Source organism: Crassostrea angulata, chromosome 3 (assembly GCF_025612915.1).
Source record: "Crassostrea angulata isolate pt1a10 chromosome 3, ASM2561291v2, whole genome shotgun sequence".
NCBI classification, from domain to species: Eukaryota; Metazoa; Mollusca; class Bivalvia; order Ostreida; family Ostreidae; genus Magallana; species Magallana angulata.
The window spans coordinates 41257390-41285198 of NC_069113.1; the positions used below are offsets into that span (position 1 = coordinate 41257390).

General features: G+C 33.8%; 2 protein-coding genes across 14 annotated transcripts; one reads left to right on the forward strand and one right to left on the reverse strand.

Annotated features, from left to right (window-relative positions):
- The first annotated feature begins 2 nt into the window (after positions 1–2).
- On the forward strand, positions 3–6460 carry LOC128177937 (protein mono-ADP-ribosyltransferase PARP16-like). The gene is made up of 8 exons (XM_052844870.1): positions 3–112; positions 1528–1736; positions 1938–2066; positions 2444–2650; positions 3111–3279; positions 3609–3738; positions 4047–5798; positions 5972–6460. The coding sequence occupies exons 2-7, from the start codon at positions 1551–1553 to the stop codon at positions 4198–4200; spliced, it is 975 nt and encodes a 324-aa protein (XP_052700830.1). The 5' UTR covers positions 3–112; positions 1528–1550; the 3' UTR covers positions 4201–5798; positions 5972–6460.
- LOC128177934 (uncharacterized) lies at positions 6434–27593 on the reverse strand. 13 transcript variants are annotated; one of them, XM_052844860.1, is made up of 17 exons: positions 24605–25390; positions 19476–19513; positions 17331–17495; positions 16903–16970; positions 14507–14616; positions 14178–14314; positions 13975–14008; positions 13347–13412; positions 12757–13025; positions 12467–12574; positions 12272–12355; positions 12046–12179; positions 11672–11809; positions 9764–11464; positions 8991–9027; positions 8120–8144; positions 7292–7431 (listed from the first exon to the last, which is right to left on the reverse strand). In XM_052844860.1, the coding sequence occupies exons 1-16, from the start codon at positions 24909–24911 to the stop codon at positions 8133–8135; spliced, it is 3408 nt and encodes a 1135-aa protein (XP_052700820.1). In that variant the 5' UTR covers positions 24912–25390; the 3' UTR covers positions 7292–7431; positions 8120–8132. The 13 variants fall into 13 exon arrangements, with proteins under 13 accessions (XP_052700821.1, XP_052700819.1, XP_052700817.1 ...); XM_052844861.1 differs by lacking the exons at positions 8120–8144; positions 8991–9027 and adding an exon at positions 27203–27593 and having other exon boundaries at positions 6434–7431; positions 24605–24747; XM_052844859.1 differs by lacking the exon at positions 8120–8144 and having other exon boundaries at positions 6434–7431.
- Between the last annotated feature and the right edge of the window lie 216 nt (positions 27594–27809).

The window sequence follows — 27809 nt, forward strand, 5'->3', positions numbered from 1 at the left end:
GAATAAGAAACAAAATAAAAAACAAACACAAGTACAACTTACCTATTCTGTTTTTGTCTGATTTTGTTCTGAATTTCCTCGAAGAATTGAGATGGTGTAGACCTCCTTGAAGGTAATTTTACTAGTTATCGACGATATTGTTAGATAATTGATATTTAAAGATTAGCTCATTTTTCTTAGTAGAAACATTATAATTAGAAGTACAATGAAAATATAGAAATTTCAGAAGGATACCTGCATTTATTATGGTATTTTTAAAAGTGAATGCATATTCTGTGACTATTATATCATGTATTTTGTTTATCCTGCAAGATAATATCCCATTTTATTACTCAAACAAACTAGCTTGTTTAAATGTTAATGGTAAGGAAACTTGACAATGTTGTAGCTGTGTATTGAATTCTGACACCCTAAGGGGGGAGGGGGAGGGTTTCGAAGGAGAAATCTTGGCCATTTTTCATACTATAGTATGAACATAATTTGAACCCTGAGGTGTTTATGAATATTAAAGTGACATTGTGACTTAAAAGATGTTTGAATTTTTTATTTTTACCACATATTAATAAGAAAAAATTAGAATTATACAAAATTTCATCTTACTAAATGTTTCATGCATTATAATAGTCATTACCTATCGGTTAACAAGTCGTTAAAACTTATCCAGATTTACACATTGTTTTGGACATTGATTTGAGTGTCACGTGATTGCGATTGCCATCTAAGAATAGTTACAGTGGGATAGAAACACAGAGAAAAGAATTTGAAGTTGAGGTTATTTGATGTCCGTATAAGTAAGAAACATGCATTTATAGAGTGTGCATTTTATAGATATCAAGTTCTTAAAGACATCTGGTTTCACTGAGAGCTGATCGTCCATGATATATGCCACACTGCATTATTTACATTTCTATGCACTTGCATGGCTATGATAATGAAGCAGAAGGGAAACTCTATATTTTTGTGTTGGCCAAATGCTTAATTATATTTTTCTCTTTTTAATTGGATTTATTTACTTTTGAACATCGTAATTTTTCAAAAGTTCATCTGTTCATGTGATATATGAAACAAGTAGAAATCATGAAAAAATTCAATATTTGGTACATCATAGTTTTTGCGTCACCATGTCTCTTTGAATAATTTAAGAACATGTGCTGCATAAATATTTGGGACTGAGTATAGATTTAATAGTTATGAAAATGAGATCATGTTAATATGAAAACATGACACTGTTACTAGATGCATGGGTACTAAGAATAAATGCAATTTGTGAAATTTTCTTTCTGAAAATGGGAAGGAGATGATCTGAATTAGGACATAAATTACTTAATATGAAGATAAAAAAGTGCAATGAATTGGGCAATTGTCATTAAGTCGATTTATTGGGGCATATGGATTATTAAGAGTTCAAAGTATTTGGAAACGTTTGACTAAATGGTACAACATTATATTCATCTGTTAAATTTCAATAACTATTCAACAAAAAGAAATTTGACTCAGGTTAAAGAATAAGATTTTTTCTGCTTTTAGGGTGTAAACTGAGGGTCTGGAAAATGGGAGATCAGAGGCCCCCTGTAGACACTGAAACTTTGCGAAAGAGACTGTCGGATCACTTCCTGGCCACAGACTTACGCTGGAGTCTCTTCGTTGCTGCCCTATACAGCTACAGGTTTGACACAGTGCTGAAACCCTTCCCTCCACAGTACATTAAAAATGGAGAGAAAGATATGAAAAATCTGGTACGATATTCTAATACATGAAAGTCAATGAGCATTACTTGGTCAGTTTCATAACCTTTGTATCTCAGAAGACCTTCTGTAAGCCTTAGGAAAATTGATATAAGGCATGGAATTATATCAACCAAAAGTATTCATATATTCTAGTAGATGTATTATGAAAGAGAAAGAAAGCTTTCCCTTGATCATAGCTTTGTTTTACAGGAGAAGATAGTTGACAAGGTACCTAAATTGAATCAGCTAGGAGAAGACAGTGACAGTGAGATACAGGAGCTACTGGCCTGGGTAACAGACAACAGGAGCTGGTGGCTTACAATGACAGACCTATCAAAGGTAAACATAGGGTCATTGTTTGAAGAAAAAAAAGATGAAAGTTTTTTCACTTGGAATTCTTATTTATTGTATGAACATTTGAATAATTTGTGCTATAGTTTAGAAATGTTGAACGAAATTGTAGAAAGGGGATGTAATGAATGTTCCAGTCAAAAGACACATCAAAGTTACAGTAATAAACATACCAGTAGGGATATTGATTACCAACATCATGCTTTTTACGTTAAGTTTTTTGATTTGTGCTGAAGCTTGCATTGATTTTTTATACAACTTTGGTGGATTTAGTTGCAACAGCTGTGGTATAAAAAAATTCTTGCTCTGCGGAGTGATGATTGCAGCAGTATTGCAGTAAAACATTTCTCTTCTTTGTTTTACAGTTTGATGACATCCAAGCTTTGACAAAAGACAGTGGCGTTTCTGCAGTCAGGCCAAACTTTGTCTTTGAGGTGAATTACTCGGAAGCCAACAATGCTAAATTCCAAGATGTCAGAAAAGGGAGAGAACTCTTGTATGCATACCATGGAAGCCGACTGGAGAATTTCTATTCAATTTTACACCATGGGCTTGCTTCACACATGAATAAGGTTAAAAGATGTATGATAGCCCCAATAATGGCTTTGTTATTAAAGATAATCTCTGTCATAATGATGTTGGCAGTTGGTATCGTTTATTATGCCCTCTTCGCAGAAGGGAGGGCATATTGCTTTGCTACTGTCTGTCTGTCAGTCGGTCCATGTACAATTGAGCAATTTTTGACAGAGTTATGCCCCTTGCACTTCAAAATCCAATTATTACCGTAAATTGATATTTATCATGTGCTAGAGGCAACTGCAGAACTGTTATCACCATTCATTTAACTTGCAATGGATAAATGTTGTATATTCCAGTTTGACTGTATTATCAGTAATAGTTTTGTTCTGGAATCTAGCAATTCTGCAGCTAGGAGTGCTTATATAGAAAATAAAAATAGAATAACATGACAATAACATTTACTTACATTTTCAGACAGCATAAAAAATAATAGAATTGTTTGTTTGTTTACAGGTAGGTGTGTTTGGGGAGGGTACCTACCTGTCAGGTGAGTTGTCTGTGTCCCTCCACTACAGCCCCATGGGGAGGAGCTGGGAGAGGAGCAGTTTGGGGGACAAGCTTAGCTGTGTAGCTGTCTGTGAGATGATTGATGACCCTTCAGTAAAATGTCAGGTCAAGAACAGTAAGTTTATCAAAGGTCATGGTCATAGGAAATATTGATTTGTTGTCAACACTAAGCATAAATGGGATACATATGCATTGGATATAAATTGTTCATAAAATGTAATCAAATTGATGATAATTGAAAGTTATATGGCAAATTATTGTTTGGAATTTAAAATGCTATAATTCTTTATTAAGATTTAAAGGCTTTTTTGTTTTTCATTTATAGTAGTGCATTCATTCCATTCCTGTTATCTGTACAGAGAATACATCTTTTGCTCTAAATTGTTGTTTTGATTTAAACTCTCATAAGCTTGTTGTATTAATTTTTTTTATTGATGCATGTAGATAATAACAGATCTCGAGCAGGAGACAGCATGGCTGGAGAGGTCCCAGAGAAATACTACATTGTTCAGAACAACGATGTGATCCGCATCAAATATCTGCTGGTTTATTGCCAAAAATCTAGTACACACAGGTACTGTACAAAGTTCTTTAACACAGTATACTTACCTTTGAGTTAAAGAATTAAATATAGAAGCATAAACTTTGAGAATGTTTGGGTATTAGAGGTTTCTTCGCTGAAGCAGAATATTTGTATTCATGTTACACTATATTGACTGTCTCAACTTCTATTCTTGTTTTTCTCATCACGTTAAACCTTTTCTTTATAGGAAAAACAATGGCAAAGAGTGCTCTTTTGTTCTTGAAAAATCTTATTTTTTTACATACGTACCATAATGTTCTTATCATTGTATGTTATCTGTATTGTATTTTTGTTTGCAGGAGATCAACATCAGCTTTCCGTTCTTGGTGCTTCAGACACAAGTTTCTCCTGATGATGATCGTTTACGCATTCATCTTAATCATTGTTGGACTTGCAAACTCAAAGACTTTTCGCTACCAACTCAAAAAGTTTGGCATTTTTAAACAGAGATGATGTCTGACTTCCATATTTACGTAACTATAAACCCTCGGTAAAGACTTTCCAAAACCCATGGCAGTTGACAGGTTCTGTCATTGCCAAAAGGAATGACCTGTCAGCTGGCTTAAGTTTCGAATGATAGATACCACTCACCAAAACATTATCCTTCGAGTTGTGTGCACAGTATACTTATATACACAGTACACAGTATACACAGTATATTTAACCTTCTGTTGGAGTACATTTATTGGCATACAAGTACTGTTGGAGGGAGGGGATAGTCTGCAGATGAGTATGGACAACTTGATTTACAAAGGAATGTCAGTCATTGATTATTACTGATAATGCATGATAATACTTCTAAAACATACAGTGTGGCCATCAAAAGCCAGCATACTGGTATATGCATTAATTTTAAGTGAAAATGGTATACATGAACATACAATGTATCAGTGGTTTTTTCTTATTTAATTTTTTAATGAGTCCCATTTAATTACTTTATATACAAATATTTTTATGTATTGGAAGTAATAGTGTATCAAACCAGACCATTTACTGAACACCTGATCAGCTTACATTCACAATGTATTTGTGATATTTCTTGTCTCTCCTTGCAATACTCTGTGCAATTAACCTTATGTAAATGCATTTTCAAGAACATATTATATTTATTTAGTACACAGGAATGGATAAAACATGCATTTTTGTAAGATCTGATGATATCCGATTGTATATAATTCATGTTATTTCGGCATTATTTTGCACTGATGTTTAATACAAATTGTATATTTTTTAATGTTTATTCCTTCAATGAGGAAGGTAAAACATTATGTGGCTAACATGTCTGTAAAGCTCAAAGTTGGCAACTTATTTTCTCAATTGTATGAATTTGATAATTTTAGAGGTCCATGGTACAGAATAGGTAGAGGTTAAATGTGCAGCCATAGAAAATCTCAAGTCATACAGTAAAACTCTTTTAGTGCAAACATGGATATAGCAAAATCTTGGATATAGCCAAGTTTAATAGAGTTTCCAGCAAAATTCTCAACAAATCCTTGCAAATCTAACGGTTTTAATGAATTTGGATATTGTAAATTTAAGGATATAATGATGATTTTGATTTCCACTGTGAAAAATAATGAAATTTTAAACCTTTATAATGAATTTCTATATAGTTTCAAAAGTTAGAAATACCATCTGACATAATAGTATGAATAAATTTATTTTCACACACATTCAGGTTTCGAAAGCTCAATAAGCATAAACTGTAGTCTTATGGAAGAAAACATGAATATTACGAATTTGCTGTACTGATTATTATGATTTTGTTACACTGATATAACTAGTCCCTAGGGCTTCACTATAACCAAGGTATACTGTATTTATATTCACAGATATTTTTTGCTCTTTCAGGAACCTTCACATAATATGTATATAGAAATTAAACACACAAGATTGTTTGTATATTGTAGAGAATTTTAACAAGCAATGATTGTAAATGTCATTATTTTTTTTAGTAGTATGAATCATATATATACACTAATCTCTCAAAATCTCAAGCATAAAGAACTCTGGGCCATTATACTCATTGTTTTTGCTCATACATATACAGGGTTGTCTCTAAAAATTGAAGTAGAAGGGAGAAATAAGAAAGTAGAAGGGGATCTGAAGGTCTAGCTTATAACTAGATTATGTTTGAAATGCAATAATAGCCGGGTAATTACGTCACTTTAGGCGGGGGAATTCCCCGCCTCCCGGGTCTTAGAGACAACCCTGCATATACTAGTATATGTACCTTTATTAATACAATTCCATGGACATTATGTTGCCATATTTTACTACAGACTCATTTACACACATACCAGTAATATGCACGGCACGTAAATGCATGTTCTGTGGGATTTCTTAAGAGTTCAGTTAACATGTATATCTTAAGCAAGTGAGCATTATAAATTTCGTGACTTGTAAATGAGCATTATTTACCAAGTTTCTGAGTGTTTGACGAGAAATCCATGTCTTGATAATTTTTTCTCAATAAATTTATGGTATTATTGGCATTTTACTCTGTTGTCTCAGATCAAGAAATGTCCATGTACATTGCATATACTCAGTTATTTCATCAAATCTGATTTTCTTATTTGACATTGGTCATGTTTTTAAGCTGATCGTAAAAAAATTTATCTAGACCTTTCTGTTACATCAATTTTATGTATTAAATTTACTACTCAATACAAAAGAAGATACCAAATGGTTTCAATAAATATTTAATCAAATATCTTGATTGTTAAGTTCATGTATATAAAATACAATGCAATAAAAATATATTTCTGACTCTGTACAGAAAACTGTACACTGGAAGACTGTCAAATGTACTCCATACGGATCTGTTACAAAGTTCTCTGTTATTCAGTTCTTTATGATATAGCCATTAAAGCTAATTCACATTCTCCATTCAGAAATACATGTAATATCAAATGTTTTCTTTCTGTGCAAAACCAACATTTAAAAAATCTCTGTACATGTTCCGCATTATAACTAATTTGAGGAAAAAATGATTATTAATATTTCTTGAATGAACAATAGGAAATTGGTCTAAAAAAATGTTTTCCTCTGTTAACTTTTTCTGGCAGAAATAATCTTTGTAAAATATGTAGCACATGACAAAACATGTACTTTTGTGCTCTAGTTTTCAGCAGGTTTTGTGATATGTACAGATCAATATATTGAAAGTACATGTACAATATACCTGGGTACACTGAATAATTGGAATCATCATCAAACTAACAATAGTGAATACCAATACATGTATTGCCACACTATATTTCATTCATGGTACATGTTCTCTCTTGGAAATTCTATTTAAGAGTATTTCAAATCATCACTGGTCCTTGCGAAAAATGAAAGTGAACAGACCAGTTTATGATATGGAATTTTGACAATTTCCATGTTGAGACGGTCATGTACAAATTCTTTGCTTGTTTAATTGTTTAGCACTTTTTTATAAACATGCATTTGCTTTTCAACCACTTATAAACTTTGAGAAGAGATTGTTCAAACTTGACTCTTCTACTGAGGTCAGAAACTTTGAAATAATAGTTTCAATTTCAGTCTTTCGTTGTTTTATTGTGGATTCCAATATCGTCTTCTACCCAGCATTCAGTTGACAGGATGTCACTTTTGTTATCAACATCAATTGATTCCGATTCCCTTAGATCCTGGGCTGATGAGAAGTCTTTAAATATTTTCCTTCAGGAAAGAAAAAAAAACTATATAAACTTCAAGATACCACAATTTTTTTTTTATCTATATATGAAAATTATATCAAAAGCTTTGCAAGACTTTGAATGCAGTCATGGTCTTATTCATGCCTGATGTCATCAAATATATCAAAAGCAGGTTTTTGATTATCTGTGCTTTTATAATTTTGAGTACATTTTTAAGATACATGTATATGTATGGCAAATTTACGTCTTGAAAGAAACATTTTCAGTGACCATTTGTGTAGCATATTGAATAGATAGATACATTTCAAATGCAGTCAGTATTTCACAAAATATGATCAAAATACTTGGTTTTACATGAATGAACAATCATATATATATGGATGAAAAGCAATATATTTCATTATCACCGAGTTGAATTATTCAGTATACAATGTACTTGCATGCATGTTAATGCATAATCAGCTGAAAACTTTGGATTAATTCATATACACTGATACACATGTATGTATATTATTTTGATTTATCATTCAAAATGATAATTTGTTACATACACATCAATGTTAATTGCATCATGATTTTAATTAAAATGAATTAGGATGATTTGATATAAATGAAACATTTCAAACATATATTAAGACAAGCTACAAGGTCTATGAAAAGCAAAAAGCAAAGGGAAATAGTTAAGAGTTATCTGCTTTCTATATACTTGCCATTCTCTACAGCTCAAGAACAAAACTTGAGAAAATGAAAAAGCACATTAAGTTTATGCAAAAATAAGATTAATTAACTCTTATATTCATTAATTTATCAATTAACTTTGTTCTAGCATTTCTATTTCCTATGACACATTCATTCCAAATTATAAATCTTGAGAATTGAAGTATGGAAAGACTTCGAAAGAGTTCAAGAATATACTTACACTTTTAATGTAAAAAAGAGGTGTAAAAGTTTTATTTAGGCAATATGTTACAAACCAGTCTTGATACAAATGTATTATAAATCATATCAACCCTAGTCTTATTACATGTATCTGTAATGCTCATGTGTTTTAAAATGCCAACCCAATTAAAGTTAGGTGTTTTGAATATAGAGGTAGCACATCAAAGTCAGAAAATCTTATTTTGATAACTGGTAGATTGCCTTTGCCCTATTGCACTTTTGCTATTATGATCTCAAACGCTTCCATCTTAAGAACACAGTTTTCTTGGATTCTATTAAGGAAACAGAAAAGATGTACTGGTATGAATGAAGACTGTGAGTTAAAGGACTATTATTTGTGACATTTCATTTAAGAAAAGAACACGACATATGAAACGGAAGAAAAAAAAAACCAGTGTCTTATTATTCTTTGTGTACAACAGAATGAAAAGTGTGTGTGACAAATGAATTTAATTAGAATCTTGAAAGGTGAAATGAAATAAATACAGCATCAATTCTACAGACTATGTAAATCTACTTGAAATCCAGCAGTTTTCACTACTTAAAAAGTGAGAAGATTATAAAATCTCTGTAAATCACTCGATGGAAAAATAAAGCCAGAAACTCAATCTGTGCAGTGACTCTCATCAATCTAATGCTTACTACCACATCCACTGTCTCCATTTCATCCATGCCCGGCCTATTAAATTAAGCAAATAATAAAAAAAAAATTGATGCCATTTAAATCCAAATCCACCCCCCACCCCTCATCACCTTATCTCTAGAGCTGAAGATTCTGCCACCATTAACATTTTAAATCGCTGTCAATGTCACCTTAAGACAGCTACATAAAACTCATACTTAAAATTAGTTTTAAAGTAGGGTTATATGAAAGGTCTTGAATTAAACATTCATAATAAGCATAGCCCTTGGTCAAAGCTTAGCTACAGAAGCTAATAAATGGTCAGCCTTGGCTGACATGGGCCTATAATACATCTTTGTTCAATTCTTAAATTTAATTGACTGCAGGAATAGCGTTCATGGTAAGAAAAAATCATGCATACAAAGCTTAATTATCAAAATTAATATTCTTGACTATGGGATATGAATATATATAAACCAATTAAATCTGCCCATTCTTTGACAACACCTGCAATTCCCATGCAAAACTGAACATCTTTGACGTAATTACCTCATAGCTGATCAAGTTGGGGAATTGAAAAACTTACAGTCATCCTTTAAAAAACAGTTTGAAGTGAGAAATACTTCCAAACTTACTACATGTACCAATGCATTAATTACAACCTAAATCCCAGAGAAATGTTATTGCTGATCAGAGAGAGAAATTCATGAATTTCAGATGATCTTCAGAAATATCCATGAAATAAACAGAACATGAAAGCTATAAAACTAAACATATTTATAAATCAACAAACCTTTTACGTCCGAAAAAACTCTTAATGGAACCAAACTTGGTCTTTTTCTTGACTTTGGACACATCCTCAGTAGATTTTGAGATGTTCTCCATGGATCCTTTGCCCCCTTTGTCCTTCCTTTTGGGCATGTACATGGGGATTTTAGTGTCCCTGGCTAAAGCTTTCAGATTTTTTCCATCAGTAGGTGTAACAGGTGGAGATGGGATTTTGGAGGCAGAAGACATCTGGTCTAGATTTGGATAGCTCAATCTCCCGCTCGGAACAGGGAGCTTTTTGGCAGTTTTGTTGGAATTCCGGAGAACTGGACCACTCGTTGTAGTGACAGGGTCCGATGAAGGACGTGAAGGGGATTCAGTATTTTGAGGCGTGGACCTCATGGTTAAACTCTCAGCAGCCTTTACATCAAGCTTCAAGTCATTTTTATTGATATCTGGTGAGTTTTTATGACTTTCCTTCCTGTATGAGCTATCGTCTTCTGATGGTTTCTCAGCCTGCACATAAGAGTTCCTCTTATTACTTTCTGAATACTCAATAGGCTCCATTTCAAATGCTTGCATATCCCTCCGCTTATTCAAAGCTCCATTTGAATTTTCAGCAGGAGCTGGCACTAAGTGTTCAGGTTTCAGCTGTTTACTGCCACTAGCATCATTAGAGGTTTTTCTCTCCACAGGTAACTTAGTAGAGGAGTCCGACATTCTGGATTTTTGAGATTCATTTCTTCGTGGACTAGGAAGAGGCTTTTCTCTGTGACCTTGAGGAACCTCTTGTTTTACACTTCTTACCTCTGGTAAAGTTCTCCTCTGATGAAAGTTCTCGTATGGATTCTCATTTCGAACTTTCATTGGGCTACTAGTATTCTGAGAGTGAAAAGAACCTGATAAATTCTCATCTTTTCCAAAATCCTCCTCTTCATCTTCATCACCATATATCCCATAGTCCTCCACAATCTTCCTCTGGAATGCAGGTCTACCTGCCTGGTATCCATTGTAAGATGCGGGGCCAAATCTGTCTTCAGCAGGTCCTACAGGTTCTGAGGAAGTGGTGACAGGTTGGAAGTACTGGTCTCTGTCCTCCTGTCTATGACTGCCCTCCCTTTCTCGCTCAGCCAACAATCTCTGAAGAGACAGATGCAGCTCATTCCTGGCCCTCCCCTCTCCTGGATGATCTCTGGGTGAGTTGAGGCTTGAACCATGGAATGACCAATCTTCCAACATCTGGTCTCTTCTCTCATTTCCTCTGTTGGTGAAATCAATGGAACTTGCTGGTCTGGTCCGTCCTCTTCTGCTAGAAGGAGGAGGTCTCAAATTCTCCTGTTCATCGAAAGTTGTGTGAGTTGTCGGAGTACTTGAAAATGGAAAATGAGGTGTGAGTGGGCGAAGATAATTTGAATTGATTGCACTCTTTGGATTGTCAGGTCGCCTCCGTATTTTGATTCGCCTTGGAGGTTTTTCGGGACTACGGATTTCTGGCACCTTGTTGGCAGGTATTTTGGACAGGGAAGAATACATCTTGTGGCCAGACTGATAGGGTAAGTAGACACTGCTCTCTTTGCTAGTGTTCATGAGGTCAACATACTCCTGTGCAGATAAATCTGGATGACTTCCAAATGCATGATGATGTCGAGAGGGGACAGTGACCGGGCGGTCCCTGTATCCCTGATCCTCCCTCTCTCTCCGCTCCCTCAACACCTGCAGCACGTATCTGCAAATAACATAAAACATGTAATACAGAGAAACAGTCACTCAACTTTTCTTACTACTTTTTTGCTTTGCTTTTTAGAGAAGTTATCTATTAAGGAACACATATAAATGATAAAACTTTTTTTTTAAGTTCAGAGGTCAATTCATAGTAATCTGAACAAAAATGAATGTTTTCATATTTAAGGGTAAGAAGCTGATATTTCCATACCTCTTTGCAGTGTTGGGTGAGGCGGGGTGACGCGTTTCATCCTCCTGGATTCCACTGTCCCTGGCACTGGACACCTGATTGGCCTCAGCACTACTCCCACTAGAACGAGAACGCATTGAATTCCCACTCTCTCGTGACCTTCACAGAGAAAAGGAAAATTCAGTTCAACATCAAACATTTACATGCAGTCTCTACATAACAACTTTGTTTTATCATAATTTATATGAAGATTCAGAAACAAAAGCAATAATCTTGGAATTTTTTTTATAAAAATCATATCTGAACTTTGTATCAAATATTGAAAAGAAATGAGACTTTGTGAAATATAAAGGAAGGGTGCTTTTCCATCTATATCAATAAAATGTGATTGATACCGAGAGACGTTGAGGAACTGCGAGGCGTGTTCAATGTCATTGTTCATGATGTAGAGGAAACTCTTGAGGCTGTAGAGGGCCGCCTCCAGGTACTGTCTGTCTGGGTGATCCATTGCTGTGTGCTTCAACAGATTCTGTAGAGGGAAAAAAATCACCATTCAGTTACTGTTGTCAAAATGACATGTGATATGTATGTTTCCATAATATAATGAAATTTGAATAATACCTTCAGCAAAAGTGAGTATTTAGGTATCTGTTGTAATGGCTCCAAAAGCAGAGGTATAACATTTGATGAAGCTAAATTTGAACTCTGCAAATAAATAAAAAGAAGAAATTGAATTATTCATTTCAGTACAAAAGTTAAAATCATGCATCAGAACACAAATGAATTTTTGGAATGCATACTACAATGGTGACTTACCCCCATGAGGGACTTGAAATGAGGCGATTGAGAAAACCACTGGTTCATGTTATTGATGATGGATGGAAAGTCGTTGATGTATTCTTTGTACAGGGCAAGTCCCTCTCCCTGTTGATAAAATAGCATTCAGATCTTGAAATAAGCTACATGTAAAGAACAATTTATAAAGAAACATCTAAAACCATTTTCTTTCCGAGTTCACAGACACTCCTCATTATCACTAATTTTAACAAAATTTTCAACCACTTAGGCCTATGTCCTTAACTTACGACAAAAAATCCTTGACTTACGTCTTGTTTCTCTAGCATTTTGACAAACACATCTCCCAGCATGCCCGAGATCTTCCACTTCATCAGTCTCTCCTCCATCTTGTGAAGCTGCAGACAGTGCTGCTCGTACATCTGAGGGATGTAGGTGGGAAAGAGGGCAGACAACTCTCTGGTTGTCATGATGTCTGCATGCCTCAGTGGGTTCATGTATGCATCAATTAACGTCCAGAGCTGGGAACAGTAGGACCTCTCAGCCTCAACAATCTCTTGGGCAGCCTTTTCCCTTTGCACTGTGATAAATACCCCAAAATTTTATCTATATGAAATTTTTTGCACTTTAGATGATAATACAGTATACTGCTTTGAACTTGATTCAAAAATTGCATATTCCATTTGATATTTGTTTAACTAAAACTAAATGTTACCTTGGTAACTATGAGTTTAAAAATGTAGTCATAAAAAGGTTTAATGATATAATTCTGTTAATAGAAAATTACAACAAACCCTGACTCTGAACTCCTTCAGATTTACAGTTAATCATTGGATATAGCATTAGTAAAGGCAGACAGAGTGAAAGTAAGATTCAGTGAAGCATAAATCACCATGGTTACCTTCTTCCACCACCCTTTCATGGAGAGGTAATTTTCTTGGATGAACATGTTTATCATCAAGGTAATCTGTGAGTTTAAAAAAGTAACAGGATACAGTGATGTGAGAGGTGAAGGACACAGCTCCAAATGTCAAGGTCAAAGGATTTAGCAACGCAATTTAATAATTTCAACAAAGTAAGCACTAGCAGGCCTTTCATTTCAAACACTGGTGGGAAAGTTTATTCACACAGCAGGGTTCTAAAAATATTAGGCATTACAATGTATTTCCTTTTATAAGAAATTTTAAAGGAAGGAAACTACAGTATAGCCATTTGCAAAATTTGGTCCCATTATTAAAGCAACAAATACCCGGTAATCACCAGGGACACAAATTATCGTCTGATTGGTACACTTAATCTTTGTTAAAAGATGCTTTATTTATGATATTTTTAAAAAGTTTTAATTATCAAAATTTAGAATGACATGAATTTATGCCAGATGATTTAAAACTCCATGAAAATCAGGAGTACATGTCCTGAATTTGCTTCAGAGGTGACAAGATACGTGCACACAACATCCCAAAGTATTACAGTAAACCTAACACCCTGAGAAAAACAAAACAATGCTGCTTGTGCAAGTGGACACTTACAACTGCCATCTTTGTCCATGAAAAATCCAGAGCCCTACAAAACACAATTACTACATTGTAAATTTCCTTAATACTAATGAACAATTCATATAGCATCAGCTGAATTTCTTTGTTATATGCAAAAACAGACACTATAGATTATAATTTTTTATTAAGCAGTAAGTTTAACCTCCAATTGAGGGAGGGAAATTCTGTATGGGTACCTGTAGATTTCTGAGAGTATCATCCTCGTCACTTGATGAGAGCTCCAGATGGAGACACTTCTCGTGCAGGGCCTGGGACAGGTTCAGACTCTTACATGCAAGAGCCGTCACCGAGTGTGTGTCACAGTCATCAGCAGCTATAACAAACAGACAAACAGATCTAGGGAACTCCACAAAAATAATGAAATAAGAATTCTCACTTCTTTTAAAAAGACTGTTGAGTGCTTCCACTATGGATATTAGATTATTCATCTATTGTACACAAAAAAAGTAAAATTGATTTCTAAAAATAAGCCAAATTGAAAAGAGAGAGAGAGAGAGAGGTGTACCTTTCTGCTGATGAAGACTAGCAAGATAAGGCTGCACCATTGGGGCCACATCTTTTCTGGACGAGTCTGGAGCAGGAGAGTCCACCAGTCGGGGCTTTTCAGACTTAAATCTGAAAACAAATGTTTACTAATAACATCTATAGAATGCATTCATTTAAAATACACTTTAAAAAGTAAAGTACATGTCTAATTTTGTCTTTCCCCCAAAAGTTGTTTTGAATAGTCACATAGGCATCTATTTTCAAACCTAAGCATGTACATTCAGTCTGACTGTGTCAGCAATGATGGTGATATTGTGGTTTCATTGATATTCATGGGCATCAATTTCTGTGGATTTAGATCACAGTTTCAAGGATATGTAAATTTGTGGCTCACAATGTAATTGGATATTGCACTTCAATAAACATTTAATTTTGTGGATCAATTTAACAACGAAATCTACGAAAATTGATATTCAACAAATATTGATGAAACCACAGTAATTAACAATGTAACATTAAAATTGTGAGATTGAGAATGTCTTTATGTAATTGGAAAAAAAGTACAGAGAATAGGGGGATGGGGGGGGGGGTGGAATTGAAGATAAAGTTCGGTTGGTAGGGAGACTGGTATGGGAGTGCATATGTAGCTTGTCTACCATAACATATGCATGTACCAGCAATACCAAACCAACACTTTGTTACAAAGCTATCCTAAACTGGTCATATGATAATATGATATGAGGACTTTGCGATTCTAAACCAGTACATCAGCAAATACAAAATCTGACAATATTTAGTTCTAGAAACCCCAGCTATCAATGACAGTCCATTGTGCCAGTAATCAGTGTTTCTATCTACCAATATCTCTGCTCATAGCCACAAACTTCACTGAATGGGTGGGTGCTCTACAGAACTGCTGTAACACATGATTCCAGATACCGGTAGTGTACAACACTGAAGGTCAAACAGATACACAAAGCGCCCCATTATAACTTTACCCAAATGACGGTATGACAAATTCCAGTCAGAGAGTACATGTACCCCCATGCTTTGAATTTCTGTTTGAATACGGAATCGCACAAGTGTCAATGAAAGTGTTCTGTACGTGGCATGTCTTTTGTAACAGGCTTCAGTCAATATTGACAAAACTCAGTTTCGAAAAGTAATTAAAAGTTTTTTCCTACTCAGAATGTTGATTTTTAAGAACATAATCCACTGAAGAGTGAAAAAATATGTATTCTTTCCTCAATGTTGGCATTGAAAAATTCCATTATATCTTAAATATAAGCTCTCTCCAGTAAAGAGATCATCTGTTTTCTTTCAAAGACAAGAGGTAGTATAAGATGACTGACAATTGCAATAGATACAATACCAATGGAAACCGAGCTCTACGTTCAACCAGATGTCTACATTTCTCTTATTACAAAGCTATTCCAGGGTGGATGGAATGACATAAAAGTATAACCTATCTGTCGTCGGATCACCAAAACCCACAGTAAACAAGTGTCTTCTCCTTTGAAAGTCTTTTCACTCCATTACAAAAGGAGCTAAATGTCTGATTTACCAGATAACTATGGACATAAAAATCTATCAAGGACTGCTTCATCATTTAAGGATGATTTTATTTCACTGATAAAATCTATTGCTGACCTACCACATTATCATTGGGGTTTGAATTCAAAATGGTGTGGAAAGGAATATGATAATTTTAAAATATGAATGGATTGAAATGCATATTTTTTATGTATGTGTTGTTTATTGATTTTGACCTTGGAAATGTTAGGTCTTGGTATATGTTTCAAACAAAAATAGAAAAATTAAATTTCAGCATTTTGATGGGTTATTTTTTAAATAAAAAATTGAATGGGAACAGAACTACCGATAATTGTCATATTTCAGCAATTCAACAAAATATAAAGGATACACAACATGCATGTGCCACCCACATATTGAGCTTTACTGCAACATGTTGCACTCTGACTAATGCTTTGGTTTAAAGAAAATAACACATGACAGTTGATGGTAAAACAGAGGATCTTGTTTGTTTATAGATTATGATGTTTGAGGCTAAGCTTCCATGCATCAAAAGTGACAACAATACAAAAAACCAAGATTGTATTTATTTTGTTTTTTTTGTTGATAAGGAGTTGAATGTAATGATTTTATTGTGTGGGGAGGGATTCAGGGTTTAAACATGAACAAAGGGATTGCAACATCGTTGCTTATACATGTATATCCTTTCTCTATTTTCTAACAAGGTAGTTTTTGTAGTGAACATTAATCGCATAGCTGAAGAACTCATTTAATCTTCCGTACACTTCGAGAAAAGAAGTTATCATGCAATCAGTATTTATGATTTGATATGCACTTCTTTTTCAGAAAACCTCTCAGTGAATAAAATTTTGAAAAACTTACTTTTCCTCCAAAGTTTTCTGTGTAGCCACAACTCCTTTCAGCTCAGTTTTAATGGAGTCTACCTCAGACTGTAAAAGAACATTGAAAACTGACATTTACACATACACTGTATACTTTATTAAACCAATTTAAGCCATAATGAAGAAATGAATTGTATATATACTAATGCATATCAGAGCAATATCTGTTTGAGGCAATATATATATATATATAAATTTTATGTGTTTTTGACCCTTTAAGAAGTTTCTCAGAATAATCATATTTAAAAGCTAAAATTTTCCTTTGTTCAAAAATAAGGACAAGAACTTGCATTTGAACCAGACATTGTACCCTAGACCTCTGCATAGTGAGCCATTTGCTTTACAACTGAGCAGTACCGATTGTCAAGGTTTGTACATAGAGAATGATGACTATTAATCCCACCGGACCTTGAGACTTTTGACGAGGTCGGTGAGCTCGGTAATTTGTCGTAGGTTGCTCTCCCGGTCGGCTGACAGTTGCTGGTGTAGAGAATCGTCTCCATACTGTGTCTTGGCCAGCTCCTCCATAGCCGAGGTAAAACTCAGCTTCATCTCCTGCACCATGTCCTGTACCTGGGGAACAAAAATAAAAGCATCATTTAGTAAAATGTCTGGCTAATATTAACATGAATACTGTCTAAGGCATTATTCTGTATTATGGCTCTTTAAGGAAAGTAATCATCTAGCTGTTGAATTTAAAACCTGATACCTGGTAAGTAAACATCTGATCACAAATGATGAATACTCTTTAATTAAGACATATGTCATTAGTTCATTACTCAACAAGATACTAATCATATGCTCTCAAGCTTCCTCTCCCTTTCCCTACCCTCCAAAACTGAGAAAGCTAAAGAAGTAATATACATGTAAACTCTTATGACCCAAGAACTCAGATTTACCCCCCCCCCCCCCCAACTATCTGATAATCATTTCAGTGTCTTCAAAATTAAGAGCATTGTAGAAAAACTATGGTCAGTGTTGTATGCTATGCTGGGAATAGTTTTCAGATGGTCAAAACTCTTTCCTATGAATGCTGAGCTTGACAAGCATCTTATTAATATAGGATTTGAACCAAAATTTTTTTAAAGATTTGGTCACATTCCTCTTTTACTGCACCTAACACATGTACCAGGTATGTAAAGCAGTCTGTTACAGACTTGTTACTTTTTCCTTAACCACACTTTGACAAAAGTATGTATATATACATGATATTTCTGAATTGGTTTTTACTTTTTTATAAACAAGAGTAATTTGTGAAAACAAACATCATTCAGTTGATCTTTCCCATGGCTGACAATTTAAAGGTCAAGTGAAATGGTTAAATCTGATAAAATCCTAATTAAAATATTCTACTCTATTGACAATATACACGTATAGCAAAAAAGTGTTCAATTAAGACCGAGCCTATTCAAGCTCTGATTTAAGCATGTCATTTTCATGTCCGAGTGATTAATTATGTACATGTATTTCCACTTTATAGATGAGGTTGTTTAATTAAAACACAATGAGGAAATGAGATTTAATTGTGGAATGAGGGATGCAGAAAACCTAGATCTTTATCTTCCTTGTTGAACCAGGAACTGTGATTATGAATGATGTAATGAATAGATGTATTATGAAGTGGTGTCTGGCTGTTAGGGGGTTCTGCTCATTGGATTTAATTCAACAAAGATCAAGTCCGAAAATATCTTGAAAGAACTCTTAATTTCCTGGAATGATGTCAAAATTTCTGTTGAATTCTTGGGAATTACATGTTTGTTCCATATTTCATGAACAGTTAGCTAGAGCTCTGATTATGTTCATCCCTGAATGGAGTCTGACAACTTAGTTTCTATATTATGTCATCTATTATGGCCAATGTATGTATAAGTTAAATGAGGAGGTTCAGAAATTGTGCCTGTAATAATGAGTTGACATATGTCACTATAACCAAATGATCACTATAAATGTCAGACACCAAATTAGAACTAATAGTGATAATTTAACTCTTTCCTTTTTCATTGTTTGCAATAACTTTAACAGTCATGTTTCTACAGCACAAAAAGACAAATATAACCCTATTTCTAAAGATTAAAAAAACCAACCTTTTTTAATATTTCAGATTTTATACTTAATTCAGCAATAAAATACTTCAGCTATGTATACTAGTAGATAAAAAGGTACATTATTTTTTTTTACCTATGAATACATGGAATATCAATCTTAACCCAATACAAGGTACAAGTACTTCACTTGAAAAATGATATGAATCTGTTTAATATGGTAAATTGGGAGCGTAATATACCCCTTCTCATAGTATTTTAACATTCATATGCTTAAACAAGATCCAAGAGATAAAATGGATAACTAATTTAGGAATTATTCACTTGAGTAATTTCCATGTACTATAAACATAAATACTAGTGAATATATTAAGTATATACAGTATTTACCGGTAATCAATAAATGACCTGAGGCATTTATACATGCATAGATCTATCGAGAGGTCGTATGACCTTAATGACCTAAACTGTAACTTTTAGGAAACTAATTTGAAAAAATTCTTATATTTACCATAGCAATCTGTTCTGTTAGCTGTATTTGCTCCATGGCTGAAAATAAAAATAATAAAATTTGTAAAACCTGTCAGATTGGATTTCATTTTTTTCTCTCCATATTTCACCTCATTTGCGTAATTGTAAAAAAGCACCTTTCAGCAAATAACCCAAAACAAAGGCAAATTTAGGGTATCTGTTTAAGCCCCCATTTTATCAATGAGATTGTATGTCCTTTTAAACGCACCGATTTCTAAGGGTTTACAGATAATTACAGATCATAAAATAACAATGTGTGAAACTCCAAAAGACACCATGTTTTGAAATAGAAAAATTCACCTCATAGAACAGATTCTTATCTCCTTGTTAGTACCAGTACATGTACCACTTTGATGACAAATCTGCACTAGAAATACCCAGGGACGAGTGGTACATGGGTAGTCTTAAATCCATACCTATCCTCCGCCTTTCATACATACACACGTTAGCACACAGGTAGATTTGCTGTTGGGTTTAAATAAATGATCTTGTATGTCTGATCAATCTTATCTTTCCGTAAGATTAAAAATACATCAAATTCATTAAATGTCTTGCATACTGATAGTCCTGTCTGTTTGGACATTACTGAAAACCAGGAGGTCAATATTTAACTTACTCCCCAATACACACCTGAATTTCTACACCGCAGTATTGTGTATTTATCGTCCAACAACAAAACAGCTGTTTGGGTAAAATAGCTCTAGATATTTTTGAAAGAATCGGCAGGAAAATTCACATTAGTTAATGGTCTTCAGAAATTCAATGGTTCCATTCTGTAGAACCGTGGGGCGGATTTCCGAGTACAAAACAGTTTGAATTGACGGAATATTAGAAAAGACATTGACGATATATGGGTTTTATATTCCTGGTGGTATATTAAATAGACAGTATATAAAGGTCGGAAAGTTTTAAATCTCTGATTCATCTAATGATTTGACCTTTTTTCCTTTCCACGGATTGGAAAATATATTTGTTTGCTGATTAAATTTCGCCCCATAAAATCAATTCTGACAACAAATATTTTGTTTTTAAACCTAAAACTTGTTCAATAGTCAATGACTTCTGAAGTGATATGAACTTATGCATTGAAGTGCTATAAATGGTAAATGATAACAAACTTGTATATACATAAAGGAATGCAAAGTTATATAATCTTAGATCTGCCATGAACAAACATGATGTAAATTCAACAAAAGGCAAGCTATATTCACCTAATATCACTAAAATTTCTTCATTAAACTCCTATCAAACACATAACAGCCCTCTTGTCTGGGAAATTTCTGGCATTTTTCTTTAGCCATGTTAGAATTCACCCATGCCCCCACCACCTGTAGCTTTCTGTCAATACCCCCAAAAGCATATCTAATCAATGACAAACATTTAAACACAGAGAAAATAAGAGCAGCTGTCACATCCAGTATCAATAATGTGTATTCCTCAAGTTGTATAGATTGCTGGGGAAAATTGTAAGATGTTCTCTAGACAGTGAAACAATGTAAGTTGTATCAATTTAATTTTTTTGAAGATACAGTAGGTATCAGTAAAAAGGAGGGGGTATCAGAAGCAGAAGAGATGGGACAAACTAAAAAGTAAATCGGATAAAATACAAAATGTGTAACTTTTCCCTCCTCAATTGCCAGGAGAGAGAGAGAGAGAGAGAGAGAGAGAGAGAGAGAGAGAGAGAGATGAAACATCTGGTGTAAATGTTATGTGTATATAAGCTGCCTTCTGTGTCTCATTTTGAAAAAAAAAACAAATCCTTCGAAACTTTTTTGACAATAATGCATATCACACAATTCTCATGAGAAAATGCACAAAAATCTGTACATAATATTGCAAACAGACATCCAGATGTTCACACGCTGGATAAAAAAAATGCTTAGATAGGAAAGCATTGATCATAGATATCACTTACTAGGGTTCATTTTCTGCATACACTTCAATAAACTTGGAACTTTTCCAACACAGAATATTCCTAAATATGAAAAATTATCATATCCTGGTGCAGTGTTCACACAGCATTATCTACATTATTACACACTTATCACCCAAACACGAAATGAACCATATGCAGCTTAAGTCGCTGGGTTAGATCCTGAAGAGACTGTCACAAAGACCTTATCCCTTACAAGAAATCTCCTTGTCCGTCTCAATCCAGACACGTACAAGAGCATTAAATATTAGCAGCCCTTACGACACATCTTAACCCGGTGGTAAAGCCATGGTTTAAAAAAGTTTTTCGGGACTCCCTTCGTTTCCTCTCTAAGCTGGATATTTAAATTCTCCACTTGTTGGGACTCCAACATGTCAGAGAGAACCACAGGTTTACTGTTTCCATTAGCCCAAGGACAATCTCTTCTTTGAGATTTTTTTTACTTACTTTAAGATGTATTATTGAACAATACCAGTGTGTATTCACAATGAAAATCCCTGTACTTCGATCTTCATAAAGACGATCATTTTGACCATACAGTGTGGGCTCTTCTTTCTGAACAATATCTGTGCAAATTCGTAACTAAAATCACCTTTTTTGGGGGGGGACAACCCAGAAGCATTATGACTTGCTCTTAGTACTAAAATGTACATCATATCAATCGAGAGAAAAGTAATCAAAAGACAATCAAATGTTAGTTACTACATGTATCACAGATATTATGGTAGGGAGAACTTTACTTTCATTTAGAAAGAATATTGGACAAAAATAAGTGAAAACTCACCACTCCTGTGTATAAATAAGTCTACCACACAGATTTTTGGCTGGTTTCAAACTCTACATGTAAGTTACAAATAAAAATTCCAATTGAAATGACTAGCTCACATGCCAAGCTTGTATGGTACTTTGAACTATATATGTGACATTTTTAACTTGCACTAGCTATGTCATCTATGCTGGTTTTGGATTAGAGTGTTGTAATGGGAAATATGTACTTATACCATTAATAGTCATTGAAAGTAGACTCATACCATAAATAGTTATGCATGTGTGTTTCATATAGAAAAAAAAAGATCTGAGAAAATACCCTTTTTTGTTTTTTCCCCTTGTAAAACATGAATGATACATTCAAGATCATTCACAGCTTGAATAACTTAATATTGCCATAGTACAGCTAAAATAAATATGTTCTTTAATAATAAAAACTGTTATTAAGTTAGCAATCGTAGCCTATTGAGAGGTATATATTAAGACCTTGAGGTGAAAGATCACAGAATTTTTTAAAGACATATTTAAAGAGAACTTTTGCTGATTTGAACAAACCATAAAATTGTGTCTATACAGTAGATATACACAACAAAAAATTCATTTAAGCTACCTTTCAAATGTCATTATTGGTGCTTTGAAATAGGTACTCAAATCTTGCAACAAAGGAAATGAATGCAATATAAATGATTTAAAAAATAGCAGCTGTAGTTTATTGTCTTCAACATTTAAATGGTTTTGACAACACATATGCGCCCAAGTTTTCCTGAGTAATACAGACCCACTGAGTCTCAATAAGATGATGTATAACTTCTGACACACACAAAAAGTTCTATACTGATTCAAAACTTACCCATAATTTTAAGTAAAAACGATTCTATCTCTCAAAATATGGCCTGTATATCCCCTACTTATAATCCATATACCGACAGAACCCTTACATATCGGTTACAACAATTTCAACCATAATTCCCCAACATTCTGTCAGAATTACATAACAAAAATACCCCCATTATCTGACACATAATTTAATCAGGACAATCTTCTACTTAACTTTAAGACCCAACAAAAATGAACCAGGTATGAAGCATAGAAAGATGTATAATGGCCTTTACCGGCAAGGCCCAGGGATTAACTGTTTGTAGTTTTCCCGAGGTGCCCTGATTGAACTTAATCCTAGCTAACCCCACTTCACATAAGTTTCTTTAACTTGTGGATAATCTCTGCAAATTGTGATTTTCAAATGCTATTCTACCAATATGTACATATCTGTCCTTACTAAGATAATTTTTTATTGATCATGATATTGTCATTTCTTGAAAGTTAATATTGTTCAAATGTTTAAGAAAATTACAACACCGTATGTATAAAACTGAAAGCTAAATAAATACTGAATGTTAGCTTAATAAAAAGAAGTATCAGTAAGTTGTTTTCTCCTAATTATTGCCATTAGAATTGATTTAATGGAATCATTAAAGCATTATTTTCTGCCCTGAAGCCCCTGGCTACTAAACTTTTAGTTGGCTGTCAATTAATTACATCTTTTTAAAGCTGTCAGAAATGAACATTTAATTGCTTTATTTGAACCTCTAAGCAGGAATGAAAATATTTAATAGAAACCTTTAATTACATACAAATAACAATGTATTCAGAGTGTAACCATACTTCAACACACAAAAAATCCAGGTTGAGTGCCCTTGTTAGAAAAAGAGGTCATGCATTTTGTTGGTAAAAATTTGTCAGAAATTTATCATTTTAGCTTTTAAATACCTCAAATATGCTTAATATCTAATATGTTTAAATATTTAAAAACAAATTTATATTTTTATGGATAACTGCTACTGTGAGTCACTTGGTTCAGATGTTCTTTAGTTCTATTGTATTTAATCCTTTATAAAACTCATGAGAATTTTTTTTATACCAATCAATCAAAGTAGGCTGCATCTAAAAAGTCTAAAATATATATTAAAACAAAGTTTAATTGTTATTATTTTGTTTCTTAATTCTCTTTTATTTGTAAATTTTCTTTTACCATTTAGACCATTGTTCTGAGAAACCTAGCTTCAGTTTACTTAGCCTTATAAGAACCATGATTGAAAGAAAGAAATACTTTTTGTACAACTTGATAAAATTTTGAATCTCTATAGATAAAATTACTGGTTTTCTTTTTAGGGTTTGGGATTTGAGGATATCTCTATATAGTGAAGCAATGTTTTTCAAACTCTTTTAAATAATCAACATATCAACTGTGTATGTATGTTCCTATAAATACTATATATATAGCACCCTCCCTGAAGTATCATGATGTAATGTGACACCTGGTTGTTCCATCAGATATCAGAGCATGGATTGCTGGAATGTACAAAATGCATAAGAATAAGGCATGAGAAATATCAAGATCTGGCACCTACCCCCTCCATCTCCTTCCTCAGCCTGCTGGGAGAAATTCTTTTCTTTTCTATCTAGATTGCCATTTTTCTTTGTCCCTGTCGTCTGCTCCACCTTTCCCGCCTTTTCTTCCTGGCTGGGCGGTGGTTCCCCTGGGGTAGCCACTCTGAAAATACACCACATTTCATCACTGCTCCGGGGCTCCTTCAAATACATTTTGATTTTGGTGAACCCCGTCCTCATTTTGTCCGATGCCATTTTTCTGATTTTCTCAGAATCAGGCACCTTGTCCTTTGTTAAGTCACCATGGTGAAAAACAGTTTTCTTCATTGATCACAGAATTCTGTGAAAATGAAAAATTAATCTCTCAATGAGAATCACAAAGTTTCCTGTGCTTTACAGAAAAACACTTATGAATTCCGTCTGTAAACAATATTTGTCCAGCACACATTGGTACGAGAAATAAGGCATTGTAACATAGACTCAGCCGCTCAGCATACAAGATGAATTAACTTCATCCTGGCACTTGACTTTGGCTCTTTATCAGAAAATCTGGTTTCTACCAATTTCTCATGCCCGAGCCCCAACTAATACACAGATGAAAACAGGAAATATTGGGAGTATTTCATTAAGTGAACATCCTCCAGATTTACCACCTTTCTTATCTCTCACCAGATCAAAGTTAACAGAACCTGCTCCTATCAATTATCAGGAGGCAAGGCACAAATCTCAAACACTTCAAAACTTTTAGAAAAATTATTCCAATCAAAACTCTCAGATGTTTGGTTTACAAAATTCTTTCAAGATACATCAATTATCAAAGAATTTTATCTTACTTAGGCTAGCTAGGGGCTTGCTTAATACCAAATATCTATCAGCAAGCACTGATCTATTCTATCATGAAATCTACCTACATGAGAGACATAGTAAATGTGAATTACTCCCGACACCTGGGCACTTCTGTCTAATGATCCCTTCCCCACCTAGACTGGGCAGGGACCCTTATAATGACGAGTTCTCTATGTTTATTAATGGCTAGCTCTGTGGGGCATGTGTTTTACCATGTTTATGAATTATGAGGAGATTGATCGGACATGAAAGAGCTGTCGTGTCCACCAACTTTCCTGATTGTAATTAATTTCTCTTAAATGCATATTCACTGGCTAATTGATTAGACTGGCTCCATGTTAATTGACTTACTGTAGACTGCATTTACAATAAAGCTTTTAATTACTACCAATTAGTTTGCTATATTAATTACTACCAATTAGTTTGCTATATTCATTTATTCATGTATCTGCACCATGAGCATATCAATAATACCAATTCAGGGTTTTTTCTTTTACATGCAGCTATATCTTTTCTTATTTCAATCTAGCCTTTGGTCAAATTCCAACTACATGTTTAAAATAAGTGATTTGTTTTAACTCAAGACTTCTTTCCAATTCATGCGCAATAAAAAGCATAAGTGTGCATATATTCATAACACCTGCTTTGAAGTGCAATTTTATTTTTGATGCAATTTACACTAGGCAAAAATATATTCACATAGAATAACAGAGGACATGCCCCAAAGCCTGGCAACAGTGTAGATAAGCCTTGAGGACATAATTGACGACAACGAAAATTGATCGTAAATAACATGAAAAGTAAATTATTTCAGAAAAGGTGGTTTATTGAATCTTGTGGTGGAGCACCCATATAAAACTTCATACTCTGTGTACACATATTAACACTTTCATGCCTTACTTGGCAACAAAATGATAATTCTGAAATGGCACTTTAATCCTTTTCTGAGGTGCATATATGGATATACCTGGGTAACTTTTTTTAAAGCTGCAAATCTAGAGATTTACTTATAGAGTTGCATATAAAATTAATATTTAACATATTTTTTCTTCTATAATATAAAAAACTCTCATATTTATATGGCTAATATTTTTTCTCTCTCATTTCAACAATATTGTATCAAACAAATACATAGCATGTAAACGACTGCACATTAAATGAATATAAAGGCATTCTGTTTTGATTCCCTGTGCAAAAGAGATCTGATTCAGAAATATAATTGCTCTATGATTCATTGTATTTTGATTGATTTTGCCAACACAATTATTATCAAAGAATATATTCTTTAAAGGAACGACAGAAATGATGTGTCATGGTTCCTTAAATTTAAACATGTATCAAAAATCTATGATTTTATAAAGCACAAGAAATGTAATTAAATGCAATTTCTTAATGATCTTATAATACTCAATTTCCATGTTGATCACTCTGTAACTCCAAGTTCATAGGGCTTGAACATTGTGCAGAATAGATGTTAGTGAATGATATATTCCTTTACTTCTTTAATACAAAGAAATCTTAGAAGTTAAATCTTTTTATTACTCTACTTACTACACTGAAACAGTGACAATAGATGTTTAATATATATAGTAAGATATGGGATACACACTCTCTTAAAAAAGTTAAGCCTCCATTTATATCTGGTTGTAATCCTTGAAATAAAGAGGTAAACTTAGGTTAACAGCTTACAACAAGGAAGAGCTTGTAGATTGATCAAAGAGAAGAATTACGTCAATAATTACATACTAGAATATATCAGAGAAATTTCAAACCTTTTGCTGATGCAGTTGTAAGTTTCCTCATCAGGGAAAAGGAGCAGAGTCTCAGGAATGGTATCCATGGTAACACTTTTTCTGGAGTGATTTTTCTGACTTTAACAGGACATGCGGGTAGAAATCTTGTTCTGTCATCATTCCCACGGCGTGCTTGGTTACACCTGAGTTCACACTCACAAAACCAGAGTCGGACAGTTTTTTCTTTTCATTGCATCCCTTTTGAACGCACCAAAAAGAAGATTATCTCAACTTCAGAAAAATAATCTACCTTGGTAATTATGATGAAGAAATGGACACCAAGTTTTTTCTCTTCTCTGCCCTTTCTAAATCCTTCTGTAAGGATATGGATAAGCTAAGCAGGGCTCTCTGTTAAAAAAAAAGAGCTGTCAGTTCATCATAGACTACTCAACCACACAATAACTAGTTGCTAATCATTCATCTACTGTTGAACCTGACCAGCCCACTTTTCATTCAATTACAATGGACTTATCATTGTTAAGACATTTAAATGATATCTCTTCATACAAAATGACATGCTTTAAAACCCCCCATAAAAATATAAAAATTTCAATAAAGTAAAGATACTTTTGTTTTAGTTTACTTA